This window comes from Papio anubis, chromosome 5 (assembly GCF_008728515.1).
Source record: "Papio anubis isolate 15944 chromosome 5, Panubis1.0, whole genome shotgun sequence".
Taxonomy (NCBI): domain Eukaryota; kingdom Metazoa; phylum Chordata; class Mammalia; order Primates; family Cercopithecidae; genus Papio; species Papio anubis.
The window spans coordinates 71,850,327-71,871,662 of record NC_044980.1 but is presented as its reverse complement, the minus strand read 5'-3'; the positions used below and the strand labels follow the sequence as shown (position 1 = coordinate 71,871,662).

Below are 21,336 nucleotides of genomic sequence, written 5' to 3'. Positions count from 1 at the left end.
TTTAACCAGACCTAGAGGCTCAGAACATAATATTCAAAATGTCTAGTATAAGTCCAAAATTACTCATTATACAAAAAAACAGGAAAATATGAGCAGTACTCAAGGGAAAAGACTAAAAATAGATTCTTTATTTCAGCTGCAATGACCTCATTTGAGATGATCATCCAAATATTGGTGTTGTCAGACAAAAACTTTAATGCAGCTACTATAACCATTCTCCATGAGACAAAGTTGAACACTCTTGAAATGAATGGAAAAATAGCAGTGAAATAGAAACTAAAGCCAAACAAATGAACAAACAAAACAAATGAAAATTATAGAACTGAAAAATACAATATCTGAAATTTAAAATTTACTCTAGGGGTCCAATAGCAGAATGGAGCTGATAAAGAAGAGTCGGTGAACTTCAAGATAGATCAATAGAAATTACACATTCTGGGCTGGGCATGGTGGCTCACGCCTGTAATCCCAGCACTTTGGGAGGCTCAGGTGGGCAGATCGCTTGAGGCTAGGAGTTCAAGACCAGCCTGGCCAACCATCTCAACCAAAAAATACAAAAATTAGCCAGGTGTGGTGGCACATGTCTGTAGTCCCAGCTACTCGGGAGACTGAGGCAGGAGAATTGCTTGAACCCAGGAGGCAGAGGTTGCAGTGAGCTGAGATAGCGCCTCTGCATTCCAGCCTGGGCAACAGAGTGAGACCCTCTCTCAAAAAAATAAAATAAAATAAAATAAAGAAAATTATACAGCCTGAAACAGAAAAAGGAAGAAAAACAGTGTTGCAGGGACCTATAGAATAATATCAAAAGGTCTAGCATTTATGTCATTAGAGTCCAGAAAGAGCAGAAATATTAGTGCAGAAAAAATATATAAGGGAATAATGTCTGAAAACTTCACAAATTTGGTGCAAGATACATGTACAAGTTCAAGAAGCTCAGTGAAATCCAAATAGGATAAACTCAAAGAAAACTACACCAACATCATAATGAAACTGCTGAAAACTAAAGATGAAAAAAAAAAAAAAAGCCTTGAAAGCAGCCATCTCATTCGTGGGAATTTACCCACAAGAAATGAAAGCATGTTCACACAAAAAACTATACCCATATATTTATAGCATCTTTACTGATAATTACTAAAAAACTGAAAAACCTAAATGTCCTTCAACTAGCAAATAAACAGATGTGGTACTTCTGTGTGGTGGACTACTACTGCTCAGTAGTGTAATGAACTGTTGATACACACATTAGCATGAATGAATCACAAATGCATTATGCTGAATGCAGGAAGCCAGACTGAAAAGATTACACACTCTGTGATTTTTTTTATATGACATTCCAGAAAAAGCAAAACCTTCACGATGGAGAAACATCAGTGGTTGCCCGGGGTTAAGGCTGGGTGTACAGTTTGTCTACAAAGAGGTGATACAAAGGAGTTATCACAGTGATAGAATGTTCTATCCTGATCGTGGTGGTATTTATATGACTCTATTTGTCAAAATCCATGATGATGCACACCAAAATAAGTGAATTGTACTGTATGTAAATTAAAAAAACACCAGCACATGATTTCCTATCTGATAGGGTTAATATATTTTCATGACTGTCTGAAGCATAGAAAAGATTCATGTAATTTCTTATCTATTTTGAAGTCATTTTCCATTTGATTCCATAAACTTTCAGGAAGCCAAAAATGGGATAAACAATGATATAGTCTCTGATACATACAGAAAGCTTTCCAAAAAAGAATTTTGTGTTTCATATGCCAGGCAGATGTTTTGTAGGGTCAGCTTATCACAAAAGGCCTCGCTGAAAAAAATGCAGTATAAAAGTAGGGATCCGTAAGAGAAAGAGAGGCACATTGACTCCAGAAGAGGTCTACTGTTTTATAAAAGAAGCCAAGCAAATTTGATGGACTGGTGAAAACAAGAACAAAGAATCTGACATGTCTTGAAAGCTCTGGGTTTTGATAATTAGGGAAGTATTTAGAATGCTGTCTTGAGGAATCACATCTTTTGTGCTGAGGTATATCCCTGCTTGTGTTCTGAAATATATATGGAGTGAGCAGGCTTGGACTGTTTAAATGAAGCAGATTTTTTACATTGTTGTGACACTAGGAAGACTTTTCCTGAATGTAGGACTTTTTCTTTAACCCATCTCTCATCCAAATGGCAAACATGCAGGATGGGTGCTTACTTGCAATGAGATCCCCCCAGCTGACCAGAGCTGTATTTTCTCCCACTGCTTATTCCCCCTCTGAAGTTACATCATCATTTTGCTTCCTCTTACATCATTATGGGTCTTATCTATTTTTATACATAAATATATTAAACAAAACTGTTGGTTTTAAGAAACTTTTGACCTATTCTAAGACCTATTCTCTGTTTTTCTATAAAAGTTTTATGGTTTTAGCTGTTACATTTGGGTCTTTGATCTATCTTCTTTTTCCTCATACAGTGTTGTTTTTATTGAGATATAATTCATATACCATGAAATTCATCCTTTTAAAGTGTACAGTTCACTGGTTTTTAGTATATTCACAAAGTTGTGCAATCATCACCATTGTCTAATTCTAGAACATTTAAAAAATTAAACTTACAAGAAATTCTGTGCCCCTTAGCAGTTGCTCCCAACTGCCTGTCCTCCGTCAATCACATAATCTATGTTTTGTCCTTATGGATTTTACTAAGCTAGACATTTCATATATGTGGAATCATACAATATATGGCTTTTTGTGTCTGGCTTCTTTTATTTGGCATAATGTTTTCGATGTTCATCCATTTTGTAGCATAAATCAGTATTTCATTTCTTTTTGCTGATGAATAATATCCCTTTTATTGCTATACATTGCTGAAAATATACATTTTAAAAAATCCATTCATCGGTTAATGGATACTTGGGTTGTTCCTACTTTTTTGGGCTGTTATGAATAATGCTGCTATGACCACTCAGGTACCAATTTTTGTGTGGACACATATTTTTACTCATCTTGAGTATATACCTAGGTGTGGAATTGGTGGATCATGTGGTAAATCTATGCTTAACTTTATGAGGAACTGCTAAACTGTTTGCCATGGTTTGAATGTATCCCCTAAAAGATCATGTGTTAGAAACTGAATCCTTCTGTCCTCATGAATGGATTAATGGGGCTTTTGCCATCATGAATAGATTAATGTCACTATCACAGGAATGGGTTCATTACCTTGAGAGTGGCTTTGTTTTAAAAGTGAGTTCTCTCTGGCTCTCTTGCTCTTGCCCTCTTATCATATGATGCCTTCTGTCATATTATGACACCACGTGAAGGCCCTCACCTGGTGCCAGCACCATGTTCTTAGACTTCCCAGCCTCCAGAACCATGAGCTAAATAAACTTATTTTCTATATAAATTAGCCAGCCTATGGTATTCTGTTACAACAACAGAAAACAGACTGAGACACTGCTTTTCACAGCAGCTGCATCATGTTACAGTCCCACCAGCAATTCATGAGTGTTCTAGTTTCTCCACGTCCTTACCACCACTTGTCAATTGTCTGTCTTTTTTGTTATATAGTAATCCTATTGGGTACAAAGTGGTATCTTCTTATGGTTTTAGTTTGTGCCTCTTGGAAGACTAATGTGGAACATCTTTTTGTGTATCTATTGACCATCTATTTTTGTGTATCTTCTTTAGATAAATGTCTATTTAAATCCTTTGTCAGTGTTTTAATTTGTTCTTTATCTTTTATTATTGAGTTGTAATATGATTCATCTTTAATTTTTATGTGTGTTATAAAGTAGGGTTGGTCAAGGTTTTGTTTATTTTTTTAACATAGATATCAGAATACTCTAGCATTATTATTTTTTTTTTAAACTATTTCCCCATAGGTTGGTTTGGCACCCTTGCTAAAAAGCAAATGACCATTTAAATGTGGTTATTTACTAAGGCACTCCATTCCAGTTCTGTGAAATCTTGATCACTATAGCTTTATAGTAGTTCTTGAAATTGGATAGTATAATTCTTCCAACTCTGTTCTTCTACTTGAAAATTGATTGCAGTCTTGGGATAAATATCACTTTATCATCATGTTCGTGGTTGGCAGAGTAATCCTCCTCTCCTTCCTACCTCCAAACATGCCCTAAAGCCTGGAACCTGTGAATATGTTACGTTATATGACAAGGGGAATTAAGATTGCAGACCAAATTAAGGTTTCTGATAAACTGACCAGAAGATGAGGAGATTGTCCTGGATTATCTGGTTGGGCCAATGCAATCAGTGGCCTTAAAAGTGGAAGAGGGAGGCAGAAGAGGAGGTCGGGTAATATGATATGAAAAGGATTCAAACATCATTGCTGACTTTTTTTTTTTTTTTTTTTTTTTTTTTTTTTTGTTTGTTTGTTTGTTTTTGAGACAGAGTCTCGCTCTGTCACCCAGGCTGTAGTGCAGTGACGCGATCTCGGCTCACTGCAACCTCCACCTCCTGGGTTAACGCTATTCTCCTGCCTCAGCCTCCCGAGTAGCTGGGACTACAGGCACCCGCCACCATGCCTGGCTAATTTTTTTGTATTTTTAGTAGAGACGGGGTTTCACCATGTTAGCCAGGATGGTCTCCATCTCCTGACCTTGTGATCCGCCCGCCTCGGCCTCCCAAAGTGCTGGGATTACAGGCGTGAGCCACCGTGCCCGGCCCATTGCTGACTTTGAAGGTGAAGGAAGAGGGCGTGAATCAAGGAATGCAGGATTTCAAAATGGCAGTGTAGATGCAAGCTGGCTTCAATCCCTCAATAGAAGACCAAAAACAAACATACAGCATCGAGAGTTTCACCAGCAACAACCCAGAGCTCAAGTATGAGGATGAGACAGTTCCCAGGGCCACAGAGAAGTGGAAAAACCTTGAGCATATGATTGGAGAATCAGACTTCCACATCTGCAAATCCCCTCCCCTACATTCTTTCAGCACCAAGCATGTGGAAAATCTCCCTCAAGTCAGTTTTTACACTGGAAAAAGTGAAATTGGGGTGGTCAACCAGCTTCCTCACCTTCTTGGGTTCCACAGCAGGAGTCCTGTCCCTGCCTTAACTCGTGGGAAGCATTGTGAGTGGCTGTAGGAAGAAATATCTCTGAGAACAGGCGGCAACAAAGGTCAGAAGGTGAGACTACCATCCCCAACCCTGGAAACTCTGCTCTGTAACTCAGCCAAATGAGACACCAAATCAGAGTGGCTGTTCAGCAGCAACACACTGTAGGAGGTACATTCCACAGGTCCCCTGGGCAGGAACCCCTAGCCAGCCTTCCCACACTGCTGACTAGAGGTTCCTGCCCAGGAGCCTGTGGAACATACCTGGGATAATCCCTTTGGGACCTCCCCCATTTGGGACAGGCAGTGCTGCCACCGTTTACTAGAGCCAAACTGAACCTGGGCTTATGGCGCCACCTAGAGCCTAAAAGGAGGCAGCAACCTAGTTGCAAAGATTAAGCAAATATATTCAATGAAAGACAAAACAAGCTGGACAGAGAAGACTGGAATCAATGACTAATCCTTCAATGCAAAGACATAGACAGATACCCACAAGTAACAACAACAAACAGGGAACCACAGTCTCCCCAAAGGACAAAGCAAAAATCCAGTGACTGACCCTAACGAGATGGCAACTTGTAAGCTTCTGACCAATAATTTAAAATAGCAGTTTTAAGGAAACTTAGCTATCTCCAAGGTAATACAGAAAAGCTGTTCAGAAATTTATCAGAGAAATCTAACAAAGAGGTTGAAATAATTTTAAAAAATCAAACAGAAATCTTAGAAGTTGAGAAATACATTTGCCAAACTGAAGAACTCTTAAGAGGCTCTGAGCAGCAGAATGAGCCAAGCAGAGGAAAGAATCAAGGAGCTCAAAAACCAACTGTTTTAAAATACACAATCAGAGACGAAAAAAGAAAGAAGAACAAAATGTAACAAAGACCACCTGCAATATGTAAAAAATTACCTCAAAAGACCAAATCTAAGAATTACTGGTGTTGGTGTCAAGAGAGTGGAGCAAGAACAAGGGGTAGGAAGTTGATTTAAAAGGATAAGAACTGAAAACTTTCCAAAACTTGAGAAAGATGGAAATATCAGCTACAGGAAGGTCAGAGGAAACCAAACAGATTTGACCCAAATAAGACTACAGCCAGGCATAGAAAAATCAAACTCTCAAAGGTCAAGGACAAAGAGAGGATCCTAAAAGCAGCAGAGAAAAGAAGCAAATAACACATAAAGTAGCTCTAATTCATCTGGCAACAGATTTCTCAAAGGAAACTAAACAGGCCAGGAGGGAGTGGAATGGCATTTTCAGATTGCTAAAAGAGAGAGAAAAAAAGCCTGCCATCCAAGAATATTGAATCCAGCAAAATTATCATTCAAATATAAAGGACAGATAAAATATTTCCCAGACAAACAAAAGCTGAGAGAATTCACCACCACTAGACCCGTCTTGCAAGAAATACTTAAAGGCAGTTCTTCAATCTGAAAGAAAAAACATTAATGTGCAAAAGAAAACTTTTCAAAGTATAAAACCTACTGGTAAAATTAAGTACCTGGACAAACTCAGAATACTCTATTACTGTATTTGTGGTATGCAATTCACTCATAACTCTAGTATGAAGCTCAAAAGACATGAGCCAAGGAGTGCAAACAGCCTCTAGAAGCTAGAAAGGCAAGGAAATGGATTTGCTCGAAAGGCAAGGAAATGGAACTTCCAGAAGGGAATGCAGCCCTCTCAACACCTTGATATTAGCCCAGTGAGACCTGTGTCAGACTTGTACAGGCCTCAGCAGCTGAATGTATTGTACAGCCTGTAGAACTGTACAAATAATAAGTGTATATTGTTTAAACTGCTAAGTATGTGGTAATAGAAAACTAGAACAATAGAAAACTAATTATCTTTTTATATAAAGCTAGATTTGATTTCCTAAATATTGTTAAGGATTTTTACACCTATGTTCATTGTAGTTTTCTTTTTCTGTAATGTCTTTGTTTCATTTTGGTGTCGGAGTAATGCTGGCCTCATAGAATAAGTTGGGAAATACAGGATTCCTATCTACTTTTTGAAAGAGTTTGTATAGAACTAGTATTATTCCTTTCTTAAAAGTTTGGTAGATTTTGCCAATGAAGGCATTTGGGCCTGAAATTTTCTTGGTGGGAAGGTTTTGTTTTGTTTTGTTTCTTTGAAACGGAGTCTCACTCTGTCACCCAGGTTGGAGTGCAGTGGGACAATCTCGGCTCACTGCAACCCTTGTCTCCCAGGTTCAAATGATTCTCCTGCCTGAACCTCCCAAGTAGCTGGGATTATAGGTGCCTGCCACCACACCTGGCTGATTTTTGTATTTTTAGTAGAGATGGGGTTTATCCATGTTGGCCAGGCTGGTCTCGAACTTCTGGCCTCACATGATCCACTCACCTCAGCCTCCCAAAGTGCTGGGATTACAGGCATCAGCCACCACACCTGGCCTGTGGGAAGAATTTTAATTACTAATTTCAATGTCTTTAATAAATATAGGGCATGTAGGTTATCTATTATTTCCTGAATGAACTTTAGATTCATCATTTTTGAAGTCTTAGTTGCTAGAAAAAAGTTTGAAAATTGGTGAATTTTCTCATTAAAGCAGCTTTTTTTCAGTGCATTTTTTGAATATAGTAAATATAAGTATTTTATTATATTTATAGAATATATTTTAGATCTGAAAAATTGTTATGAGATTTCACATATGACAAAAATACAAATATTATATCTGAGTCCTTATTCGCCAGGAGATCTGATTATAACTTGATTTCCCATACATTTATGCCACTCACATGGGCCATAAACATGCCAGTCACTGTGATAAATTTACTTTGTAAATCAATTAATTGACTTTGTGATTATATATATATATATCATTTACAATGATTCTGCTTCTAAGAAGTGGAACCTCTTTCCATATGCTGATAGAATTATTTATAAGCTTACAGAGGTTTAGGCCAGACCCCAAACTGTGTTAAATTCACAAAGTAATGAGTGCTAACCTGTGAAGCCTCTTGAAAGAGAGGTCACTACCTATCCCTGGCCATATGTCCCAATTCTGCCATTGTATAGGGCAGTGGTTTTTACTGAGAGTATTTTAGAAATTCACTTGAGTGTTACTGATACTTAGTGAGTAGGGGCCCAGGATGCAATGCCCCTGATGACCCCACACAGTGAGGAATTGTCCCAAGTCCTGTACAACTTACAAAATACCCTGCTGGTTGGTCATGAAGGTTGAAAGTCTGTTTATAATTTTCTGAGACTAGAACCTAAGTCTGTTTTACACATAAACACAAAGTAATTTTGTATGGTTTTAATATATAATTAATATCCTAATCTTTATCCTAGCATTTATCCCTGCTTTCTCTCTCTCTCTCTTTTTTTTTTATTTCTAGTGTAGAATGGCCTTAAGTCCAAATTTATTTCATCTATAACCGTATGCAATCATCTAACCACTTTGCTATGTCTTTTAGGATTGAGCCTGCACATTTTCCTATGAAGTACATGCTATTATTAATTGGCTTTTTCTACTCTGTATTACACTGATAGTTATTTTTTTAATTAGACATATAGTTATGGTATTGTGTATAAATTCCATTTCAGGACAAAGGAGCATTACAAAATATTTATTATGAAAAGGGTGGGGGAGTTAGATTTGAAAAGCTTGGGAGGCATGTTATAGAAACAAACTTTCTTCTGATTTCAGTACTTTTCCTATCATTATAGTTGCTATTACATAAAAATGTAAAGTCTTGGAATGAGTCCATATTACTGCTTAAAAATAACCAAAACAATAAAAATGGATTTAACTTCTATTTCACCTACAAAATAACCTAACACAATTATTATATCCATCAAATCCAGGGCATCTAGCCATAGTGCTCACACATATGCATAGTAATCACAAATTTCAGTGCACAAACTTAGATATGCAAATAATATAACTTACTTCTTTTTTACCCTGTCACTGAACTCAGTACCGCTGGGGTCCCTATTCTGCTGGGTGGAGGAAACCTGGTTTCAGTCAATTCAAATCATCTCAGTTAATTCTTGATCTCATCCTGGCTTCCCTCCAGGGAGCCAGTGCATTGGAGCTGAAGGAAGTGTGTGGTCCGTAGTCATCCTTGCACAAGCCTCTGCAGAAACATTCCTGTTCCTGTCTGGCCTTTTGATATCATCCATCTACATCACGCTGCAACCTCCTTGCCTGCGGAGACTCTTTGGACCATCTCTGTGCCACATTTGTGCTCTTCTCAACAGCAAATCGAAAACGTTCATCAGTGGAGCTGCAACCCCTTCCTCACTGTGGTGTGAGAAGCCTCCTAGCCTGCCTTCCATCACCTTATGCAACCATTGTCATCTGCTGCTGCCACACTATACTGGACACGGGAACTGCAGGGAGTCTTGCTGTCCTCTCATCTGCCCCCAGGCTCTTCCAGGGGATGAGGCATGGTTCTTTCCATTCTTGTATCCCTACATCCATTATTTCTTCTACACTAGATCCAGTCCTGGGGGCAGAGCCCAAGATGTGTGCTTAGGGTCACAGCCATGTCCTTCAGCTTCGTTTCCAGTCCTCTCTCTTCCCCTGGCTCTGAGTGATTGCTTAAGCTAAACCTATTAGCTCATCCACCTGCTGACTATCCATTTCCAGAGCCCAGACATGGACCTCCCTGCCTGCTTCCTGGGTTGAGGGTCACAGGGTGACAGAATTACTAGGAATGAGAAAAGCTGTTACTCTTTGGAAACATCATTCCAGTGGAGATGCAAGGCACATGAGGCATACTGCTTAGCCTGTAACCATTTTCTCTGTTTTCAGTCTGTTTGCCTAACTTTATGCCAGGATAGTGAAAGTTTTCGTGTGCTTATCACTGTGACCGTTGCAAGGTATCAGGTGAAGGCAGGCACGTTGTATTGCTGTAGATAGATAGGATTAGTGACAGGAATATGGGATATAAACCTTTTTGCTAGGTCTAAACCATCCTTAATTATGCCATGAGTCTCTCACTGTCTTAATGATGTAGGGTCATTTTAATTTTTTTATTGTATTATGCATCTTTCAGTGGTGTCTTCAAGATACATCAGTGTGGGTCATTCAGTGTTGGAAAAATAGGTAAAGACACTTTGGTTTGTGGTCTACTTTTACAATTTATATTTTTCTTCTCCTTTCCTCCTTCTACGAAGATTGTGTCCAGCAGTATGCATCTTCCTGACTTGCAGATTCTAGCCTGCTGTAAAATTAGGACACCAGACACCACACATATTGCTAGAATTGTGTCTGAGACTGAATAGGCCCTGAGTTAGTCTCTAATTTCATGGACTTTGTGGTGCCTATTGTGGTAACTCAGGAGCATTTGTTTTGATTTGTTTGGTTGGTTGGTTGATTGATTGGTTTGATTTTTCATCCTGGCCCTTGACTGTTCATCCCTTTGTCTCCTGCTGCAAGGCCTCCTGTTAAGCATTTGCCTCTCATTAGGCATGGAGCCCCAAGCTGCTTTCCATGTTCTTGCCTCCTGAGTGGCCTCCTTACCTGCTTGGGATGTCCAGTGTTGATCACCTGGATTCTGCCCTCACTCCCACTGTGCATGGCCTGGTCAGAGGTGGGCTGCTGCCCAGGACTCTGGGGGCTCACAGAGTTTATTTTACTTTGTCTTTGGAGCAAGTGTCATCTGCAGATCCGTAGGGGATCTTGTTATTATCGATTTATTAAGTATGCATTCAATATTCAAAATTCTTTAAACAAACTGCTTCATGTTGGGATGTATTGAGTTATTTTTTTTCTGCCATTAGATGTTTTACTCTCCAGTTATTCTTCAGGGAGGATTGTGCTCGTCAGTGTTCTCGTGACTTTTGTTTGCCTCTCTCTGCATTAAACACCCAAACACCAGTGAGATCCTTTAGAATCTGGCAAAACTTCAGAGAACTCTCGGGAAATGAAACTCTCTGTCCACTCAGTTTGGTTTATTGATTTTTCTGAGTAACCTTAAAGGCATATCTTACTACTTAAGAAGTAGAGATTCAGTAAAATGTTATTTCTGCTCCAAGGATAAAAATTGAGAACACTTAACTTGTATTATATACTTGGAATTATAAAGATAAATTGAAATAGTTGATGTCCACCCAAATAGAATGTGCTAGCTTTCTCTGGCTTAACACTCTCTGAAAACACATTGACTTCAATTTCCATCTTTCTCACTGTGCAAGTTGTTAGTACACCTGTTCTTTTGAAACCACAATTCCGTTTGTTCCTGTGTCTTGATGGTATTTTCACTTTTCTCCTGCTGCCCTTGAACTTGCCAGACTCTCCAGCACTTGTGTGGTACTTTTCTCATTCATTACTTCTCTAGTGGCATTACTGAAGGATAAACAGCTGTCTAGTCAAAATTATCTGGCCGCGTTCAGTGGGTTTTAGGTCTGAAAGGGGAGCCGAATAATGTGTGAGTAAACTGTAATGCTCTGCAAGGGTGCCAAAAAATTAGTTTGCCCAGAAATCCATTAGTAAAAAATATAAAACATTCCTAAAAATTAAACAATAGGAAAAACAAACAGGGTTTTAGTTGTTTGAAAGGACAGAACAAACATTTGGTACTTTTACTCGCTTAATACGTCAAACATGGGTCTTCTGTGCTACTTGTCAGGGGGATTCTGAATATGAAGATTAAACCTAGCATTACCCATACCTCCTAAGTGAGAGCACCTCAACATTTTGTACTTACCTTACAACTTTCATCTAAAGATCTCCAAGATCTGTGACTATTTATGTTTTAAATTACAGGAAAAAGTTAAGTTGTTTACTTGCCAATAAGTAATAAATTAGGACACTGTTTTCCAGTTTCCAGTTCCATAACTTGTAGAGAACAAACGTTTTCAATCTTTCAACAGACTTTGGAATCTTTTCATCGTTAATAAATGTTAAAGGAGAGATAAAACCCCATTGGTATCTTAGCTTTATAAGAAATGGCATTAGCCTCATTAAAGTGAGGAAATATTTTACTACAACCTTTTATAACATTTTTCTTTTTAATTCTCATTCATCCCTGATTTTGCCCTTTCCCTGCATCCATCTTCTTTTATCTCCGAATCTTTTGGTGGCTACATCAGTGTATTAGTCCATTTTCACACTGCTGATAAAGACACACCCAAGACTGGGTAATTTATAAAGAAAAAGGTTTAATGGACTCACAGTTACATGTGGCTTGGGAGACCTCACAATTACAGTGGAAGGTGAGGGAAGAGCAAAGGCACATCTTACATGGCAGCAGGCAAAAGCAAAATGAGAGCCAGGTGAAAGGGGAAACCCCTTATATAATCATCAAATCTCGTGAGGCTTATTCACCACCACGAGAACAGTGTGGGGGAATCTGCCCCTGTGATTCAGTTATCTCCCACTGGGTCCCTACTATACCACATGGGAATTATGGGAGCTACAATTCAAGATGAGATTTGGGTAGGGACACAGCCAAACCATATCAATCGGTTATTTGGTGCCTGGCTGCCAGTTGCACTCCACCGGAATCCTCCTCTTACTAGCCCAGCTGGACATTCTCCTTGCTGGTGCTCTAAGTCAAGATGTAAAGCCTGGTTAGTGTCTGAGCTGGCGGTCAGAGCACTTATCTACCCTGAATGCTGCAAACCATTTTAAACCCCTACAAATAATCAAATGTGTATTTGAACAAATCTTCAGTTTCTGGTGTTTAATTTGAATCTCAGGCTATTGTTACAGTGTTTTTTTTTTCTTTGATAATTGATGTCCTTTATTTAAACTCATGGGAACAGAAAGGCATTATCCTGGCTCTTCCCTGATAGAAACAACACCCCTCACAATTCATTGTGTTGTTGCACTTCTCAAGAAATTACCTATAAAACAGAGAATGCAGGCTGGGCGTGGTGGCTCATGCCTGTAATCCCAGCACTATGGGAGGCAGAGGTGGATGGATCACCTGAGATCTGGAGTTCCAGACCAACCTGGCCAACATGGCAAAACCCTGTCTTTACTAAAAATACAGAAATTAGCCGGGCATGGTGGCGGGCACCTGTAGTCCCAGCTACTCATGAGGCTGAGGCATGAGAATTGCTTGAACCCTGGAGGCAGAGGTTGCAGTGAGCCAAGATTGCACCACTGCACTCCAGCCTGGGTGACAGAGCAAGACACCATCTCAAAAAAAAAAAAAAAAAAAAAAAAAAAAAAGAATAGAGAATGCAATCTAGGAGGACACTATTCTTAGAATACTTTCGTCTTATGAAAACATGATGTTTTGGAGTGTGTTTATAATACTTAAATCTAATATATGTTTAATAAATATCCAGATAGGAGCCTATTCTGTTCTGTGTACTTTGCTGGTGCTGATGACTGGCATACATAAAAATAGCTAATATTATTTAGCACTGCTTCTATGCCAGGCACAATATTAAGGTGGGTATTTTGTTATCCTCATTTCTCAAATGAGGAAACTTAGGCTCAGAGATTGAGTACTTGCCCAAACTCACAGTGCTTAGCTCCTCTCAGTTCCCTGCATTTCAGTGAAATTAGACATGGGGCAGTAGGGGTGATAGGGGAAAGTGATGATGGTCGTAAAACACCTAGACTTATACCTTTTTGTTTATGTCTAGTCATCATTTAGCTCAAGTTTTCCTTAACTTCTGGCAGCAGAGTATACCTAATAGTATAATTAGTCTTTAATTAAGAAGCAGCCTTGACACAGACACCCTAGTCTCCAATGTGTGATTGCATAAGGCCTCCTGCTCCCTGTGCCTGGGCTCTCATCTCTCTGATGGTCACTTGGCTGGCTCTGTCCTGTTCTTATGGTTTCAGCTCCTCCACAAAGCCCAGTCATTGCCTACCATGAATGGAGAGATCTTATCTCTTTTTCTCACTTACTCCATGAGGGACAGGACCTTGTCCATTGTGTTTGCTGCCCTTTTCCCAGATCTGGAGTGGTCTGTGGAACATGGCAGCACTCAAGAAAGACGTGTTAAAGGAATGAGTGTGTTCTTTCTTCCAGGCCAGGACTGATGCTTCATGAAATGCTCCTAGTCAACCCTCTTAGACTCCAACGTAGCTGACCAGGAACCAGATTAGATAAACAATTCTGATATTTGTGGGTTTGATTTACTTAAATCCTCACTGGGGTCCAAGAGCACCCCTTGCCAGTTCCTATAGATTACGCAGCAGTATGTAGAATGGCCAGTGAAAAGTCAAGGTCGCAGAGTAGCTGGACAAAGGCTTAGAAAAAACAATGCAGTGACCAGAGTTAGTGTTTAGTGCCTTTAACCTCTATTTTTGGTGAGTGGCCTTTTCCCCATTTATTCATTCCTCCAAGTCATCGAGCTCTTCTCTGTGGCAGGTCCTGTGCTAGGTCTTGGAAATACAAACAATAAGAAACTTTTGCTCTTGAGGAGCAGAGTTCGTGGGGAAGACAAAGCCATGAACAACTGTTTAACAATAGACAGAGCTAAGTATAGTAGAAAATGTGCATATAAAATATAGCGGAAATACAGAGCAGAGATGAAGACCATCTAGGGCACTAAGTGGCAGGTTCACAGAAGATGTGATCTTTAACCCGTGGCATTGTAGGCAAGAAAGCCAGCATGTGCAAAGGCAAAATTAGCCTGAAAGGGCATGACATATTCTAACAACAGGGAGAAGTTCGACGTGACTTAAGCTCAGGGCACTTTTTATGGGGGAGGACAGGAGTTGATGCCCAAAAAGGAGGTTGGGGCCAGATGTGAGGGATTCTATATGTGGGCTGGAAGTTGGAACTTTTTCCTGATTGGAAGGCAATCAGGTCTTTAAACATGCATGTGGCCTGATTGATTTTGGGTTTTACAAACACCTCTGGTGGCAACTTGAAGCAGTATATAAATTAGCCCAGGAGCCCAGATAGAGGAGTGCTTGACTCAAGGCAATGGGCTGGAGAAGGGGGGATGATTGGAAAACTATTATAAAGGCAAACTTGGCAGAACCAAATGCACATTCTGTCAGAAATGATTCAATGTAGTGCAACAGGGAAAGAGTAGCCAAGCGTGGTGGCACACACTTGTAGTCCTAGCTACTTGAGAGGCTGAGGTGGGAGGATTGATTGAGCCCAGGAGATCGAGGCTGCAGTGAGCTGTGATCGTGCCACTGCACTCCATCCTGGTTGGCAGAGTGAGACCCTGTCTCAAAAAAAAAAAAAAAAAGAGAGAGAGAGAAGATTTGAGAATATCAGAATGTAATTTGAATATCTTCTCCAAAATCTTTTAGCAGGAGAAGATTGAATTTACTGAATCCTTTAGATGACTACCAAGACATATATTAGCACTCCAGTTTGCATCTCAGTAATTTGAAAAAATCCAAAGAATCAACCATCAACAAGTAGATACTTTTATGGGACAAAAGACTTCTCCGTTTTTGAAATGATGTTGCCTACTCATCTGTCAGTCACCCTTGCATCAGGGCCGTATTCAGAGAGATGTCCAGGCCTGGTATGAGGCTGCTAGAGCCTTCCTTGCTTTTCCTTTTGTGATCTTTGAGTCAGGGTGGGAAGGATGACTAGGGTAAGCCCCAGCTGAAGCATCCACAGGGATGGTGGGGTGGAGATGATGTTTCGGGGCAGCCGTCCACGGCCAAGCCACACATTAAATTGTTTGGGGAGTAGTCCTAAAAATTAATGCTGTTGTCATGGTTTCATCTTGATTTTTATCAGCTGGATATGGATGAGGCTTCATTGTCATATACTTAATGTTTTTGCTCAGATCTTTGGCAAACCAATGTTTTTCCATGACTTTTTGACAGTTATTTTTGTTCAATAATGAATAATAAAGTGAGATTTACGGTCTGTGTATGATAATGTTTGTCTTATTTTGACATTTCTTTTTTATACAGCAAAGGCCTTATAATTAGATTTTCCCTGTGCCAAAACATTGCTGCAAAACCATCTCCCTGAAAAAAACGTTTCTTTGCTTCCTTTAGGAGCCGGCGTCATCTTATTTTGATTTGGAAGTTTTTTCATGTCAGTCAGGAAATGAAACAAAAATTTCTCTTGAAAATGAATTCTTAACAAGAAAGAAATTAACTTTTGCCGAAAAATAAAACTAGAAGGGAAAACAAGAAGAAACATCTTTGAAATGCTGATGGTTCCATTGTCTTTTTAAATTCTAATTTCTGTCAGACTTCAGTGAGCAATATGGGAAACTCCCTTTTCCACCTTGTTGTAAAAGAGCTTATTTTATTCTTGTTGCTACTCCGACCAGTTTTATGTTGAACTCTTTGAACTACCCAGGAGACTGAACTAGAACTTATGGACCGCACCCGATTTCTCATATAGCTAACCAACTAATGGCCTAACTCAGTGGATTCTGCCCTGTTGCTGATAAGTGGCAACCATCGGCCAGGTGCCATCTGGACAGGCGAGGTTGAACTGCCCTTCTCCTGAGGCCACATCTGCGGTTGGCGCTATGCCAGGAGAGTCTTGGAGAAGTTGTACATGCGTCCATTGACAGTGCTTTCTCTTTGGAGTGCTCTTGAAAAAAATAGCTGTTGATAGAATCGCTTATTGCTAATGGCAAAACATCACAGAGAGCTAATTGCAAAAACAGTCACAGTCACTACATCCGTGGCCTCCCCTAATGATATGTGGAAACACCTTCCCTTTCCTACAGTAGCAACAGTGGCCAAATTCTCTGTACAACCCAGAGAATTTTCCTATCTGAGTCATAATTGAAGAGCCGCTCCTAGAATCAGATTCCAGATGCAGCCACCCTTGTCGCCATCATCTCCACTCTTATTTCCACCACCATCTTCATCCAGTACTTTCTGTTGAGCAGTAACAAACATGTGCAACTGAAGGACACTACATAATATCTCAGAGAAGTGTATCTATTTAAAACAGACAACAGGCTTTTTCTAAAGTATTGAGCCAGCATCACTTATAGCAATCCAGACAACAGAGTGAAATAATCGTTCTGTCTCAGCCTTTCTTGATATCATGAGAAGAGTGTAGGCATTTCTTTCCAGTGTATTTTTGTATCACATGAACAGCACCTTCTTCTAAGTTTCGATACATTGGTTATGGGTGACTGTTACTCTGTGCAGTATCATGAACATGGAGGAATTTCTTCTGTCTGCTGATGGTGACCTTTTGTTGTTTTGAATATATGGGTCTGCTCAGCTTCAATATGAAATGTAATGTGTATTTCAAAAACTGGTCTGAGTGAATGTTTGGGCCTTGAGTTTTTGTCAAGAAGTGCTGTGGGGAAGTTTGAGGAAAGGTTCTTGTAAGTCTGTGATGTCAAATGATGAGATTGTCAGCGACCCATGTGTTGAAGAATTGTTTCCTCACCTGATCTAACTCAAGACTCTTCTCTACTCCCTTTCAAGAAGCACAGAAAAGAACTGAGAACTGGTGTGTTAAGGGCTCCACCAAAAGTCTCCTTGGCAGTAGAGCCTTGAATTTCTTCCCTACCAGCAGCTAAGGTTTCTCTAAAAGGAATTACCATCACTTTGGAATAATTTCCTGTGTACACTCACAGGAAGAGTGTACACTTTGCTGAGGTTGACCGTACTTGTGGTTTTCATCAGGAAGTGAAAGTTTCTGTGGCCTACCTGTGTGAGTCCACTCTACACTAGGGATAGCAGGAGCATGGTGCTCCAGGGGCAGGGGCCTGGGGTGTCACACAGACCTCGTTGGAATCCTAGCATTGCCATCTATTCGCTGTTTGGCTTTTTCAAACCTCCTTTAGAAACAGTGACAAAATGGTTATCATACTAAACTATTTGGGTTGCTGTCAATTTTAAGAACAACAGCAGTTGCTACCATTTATTGAGCACTTAGGTTGTGTCAGGTACCCTGCCAAGAAAAGATCATAAGCATTGTCACTTCACTTGCATCATAATAGATGAAGTAGTGCTATGGTTTGGATGTGGTTTGTTCCCATCAAAGCTCATGTGGAAGCCTAATTGCCAGTGCGTCTTGGGAGGTGGGGCCCAGTAGGAAGTGTTTGGGTCATGGGGGTGGGTTCCTCATGAATAGATCAATACTGTCTCCCAGGAGTGAATTCTCACTCTCAAGGGAATGGATTAGTCCCCAGGAGAGTGGGTTGTTATAAAGTGAGGTTCTTGCTCCTCTTTGGTCCCTCTTTACCTGCACCTGCTTCTCCTTCCACTTCTCTGCCATGTTGTGATGCAGCACAAAAGCCCTCACCAGCAACTAATGCCAGTGCCCAGTGCTTGGACTAATCAGTCATCAGAACTGTGAGCCAAATAAACCTCTTTTCTTTATAAATTGCCTAGCCTCAGTATTCTGTTATAGCAACACAAAATGGACTAAATCAATTAGGGATCGTCATTTCCACATGAAAATGAGGAAACTGAGGTGGTATATCACCCCTGGCCACACAGCTAGTGAGTGTCTGGCCTCAGGCTTCTATTCCAGGTCTGCCAACTCCAGATGCGGTGAGAGATAATGCAAAATCAGAGTCATTCCTAGTGCAGTCAGTGCTTAACAAACGTTCATTCTCTTTCCTCCCAGGTGCATCCTGTAGCTTTGATAGATCTCTAATTTCTTAATAAATTTTTATATGTAACATCCTATACAGCAGGAGGTCTGTCATACTGCCCTCATGTGGCTCATTTGGGTAATAGTTTTTTTTGTTTGTTAAGTTTAATGCAAAGTATGTGTTATTTAAAATGTGTCTCTAAAGTCACCTAAATATGTGGAAACTTTGGGAGTTTGTATGATTCTATAACCTCAGTATGTAAGAAATGGTACTTTTTCTTTTCTACTGTCCACTTTAATGTGTAACTCTGAGCCCTCATCTGGCTGGGAAGATACTTAACTTCAGTTACTCTAGTAACTTCTACCCTGTCTTTGCCAAGATCCCCTATTCCCTCTGTTGTCTTGGAGGAGAAAGCTTCTCTTCCTTGGTATTGTACATAATGAAGCTTGATTTCACTATCATGTCAAGAAGGGAAGAATTTTTTTCACAATTATTTTTTCCATCCAATGCTCTGTTTGCAGAGACATTTATCGGCCACTAGAGAAACACTCAGCTTTCACACTTAAGAAAGAGATGTCATTGCCAGGGAGTGGAATGTTAATTCATTTTCCAGTTTAAATTGTAGAATTTTTTTTTCCAAGAGGAAAAGAAAAAGGTCAGTTTTTGTCCCCACTTATAAGGAGCGTTAAGTCACGAAGTAAAATTCACTTAGTTTTCTCTTCACGTATGGGGAGGGTCCCAGCTTCCATGGACTCATTTTCCCATGCTATACAAAGTTACAGAGGTGTCTTTAAAGTTTAGTGGATTATTTAGCATAGGGATCTCTCCAAAGTGCATATCGTCAAGGGTCTGCTTTGTTTTCCAGTGGCCCTCTCGATGGAGGATTTAAAGGTAGATATGTGTCACACTGGGCCTTAGTTATGTCTGAGTAGTGAAAGGCAGTGTCAATGGGAAAAGGGAATTTAGGGTGGGAAGAGGCCAGGAATTTTCTTTTTTTTATTATTATTTAAGCACCATTTAATAACAATGTACATACAGTCTCTCTTCTTAAATGTATTTAAGAGTTAACATCATCCTCATGCCAAGACCTAACTGTGTTTCAGATAACGGAGGGCAGACTTTGGCAGGGGGTAATAACTGGCCCCTTCGAGGAAGAAAATGGAGCCTGTGGGAAGGAGGCGTCCGAGGGGTGGGCTTTGTGGCAAGCCCCTTGCTAAAGCAGAAGGGCGTGAAGAACCGGGAGCTCATCCACATCTCTGACTGGCTGCCAACACTCGTGAAGCTGGCCGGGGGACACACCAATGGCACCAAGCCTCTGGATGGCTTCGACGTGTGGAAAACCATCAGGTACCTACATCCTGCCCTTTTTCCTCCCAGGACAGAAACTCCAAGAGCAACCTGACTCCAGTGAGCAAGAATGATAGCTTTTGTGTTAAAGTGATAGTTCAGCTTACAAATACATGATTTTTAAGAAAAATAAATGCCTTTAGAGATATTGTAAGGATATATATTTGTAAATTATAAATTTGAGATTGTGGGCCCGTGTTTTACGTGAAGAACAAGATTGTCCTCAGCCCATCCCCCTCCATGGAAGGTCTTTGAAGCTGTGAAGTTTTGCTTAGAAGTAGGCTAGGGTATTGTTAGCTTCCTGCAGGGGGTCAGGGGACTTGTCCTGTTGCCTGCTGGAAGAATGGAGGGCAAAACAGTGGGGGAAAAGCTGGGATAGGAACTAGGGATATGTTTAGTCCCATGTATTAACAAGTATCTAACAAGTACCTACTATGTGCCATACCTTGTTCTAGATACTGAGAAATTAGGAATGAACAAGTCAGTCAAGATCCTGCCTCTCAGGAAGCTGTATTCTAGTCAGGGAAAAAGGTGTTGGACAAGTGAACACACAGATGGGCAAGATGACTGCCAGTGGTGATAAGTGCCAGGAAGGCAAAAAAAAGTAGTATGTTGTGATAGATAGAGCGGGCTGATGTGAAGGAGATACATCAGGGAGCAGAATCCAGACTCAGATTTGGAAATCATGGTGGTCTTTTTCCTGTTTAACCCCCACAGTGTAGAGCAATGGCCCCCAAGGTTGGGAGGCATATGCCTTAGAGAATGCAAGATGTTCCCTTGGCGTATAGGAAGAAAATGTCAATATTTTATTTTATTAATATCTAATTTCATCTCATCCTTTTTAAAGTATATGTTTTATAAGATACATAATATGTTAGTAGACTTGTACATAAATCTACTTTATAAATAAATATGCATATATTGGAGGCATTATTTTTATGGGTGAAATGACACCTGTCTAGTGCAATGGTTTTCAACCTCTGTTTGGTGTTACAGCTCTGTTTGGGGGTAGCACCTGACTGACTGTCCCTTAGTGGCCAGGGGGAGAGGACTTCCTCATGCCATCTCTTCATCCCACTCGAGGTGTCCCAGCTCAAGAATAGTAGGTTTCAGGTTTCTAGTTAAAGGAAATACACAATGGAGTATTTAGGAGTAAAAAGCCATGATGTATTTAACATATCCTCAAATGGTTCAGAAAAAAATTGTGTGTGTGTGTGTGTGTGTGTGTGTGTATGTACATGTGTACAGAGAGAATTCAAATGGACTGCAAAATTAAATAAAAGAATGTAGGTAAGGTGCATAGGTATTCTTTTGTTATGTCTTATTTTTGCAACTTTTAGTAAATTTGAAATTATTTCGGAATAAAAGTATTTTAAAAATAGGAAGGTCTGACAGTACTGCACCCACATTTCCAGAAGGCCAACAACTGACTACAATCAAATAGCTGCTGCTTTCTGTAGATGAAGTATCCACCCTTCAAATCTTCAATCTCTATTGCTCCCGAGT

The 21,336-nt window shown here is 40.0% G+C and overlaps 1 protein-coding gene across 5 annotated transcripts in view; it reads left to right on the top strand.

Moving 5' to 3' along the window:
- Positions 1-21,336, top strand: part of ARSB (arylsulfatase B) — a 194,062-nt gene that overhangs the window by 79,998 nt on the left and 92,728 nt on the right. For 4 of the 5 annotated variants that reach the window (XM_017959684.3, XM_021939496.2, XM_017959685.3 and 1 more), the window contains exon 5: positions 19,587-19,830. In XM_017959684.3, coding sequence (XP_017815173.2) covers positions 19,587-19,830 — 244 coding nt within the window. Of the gene's footprint in view, positions 1-9,086; positions 12,983-19,586; positions 19,831-21,336 lie in introns of those variants that run through there. The other variant, XM_031666268.1, reaches the window with a different exon arrangement.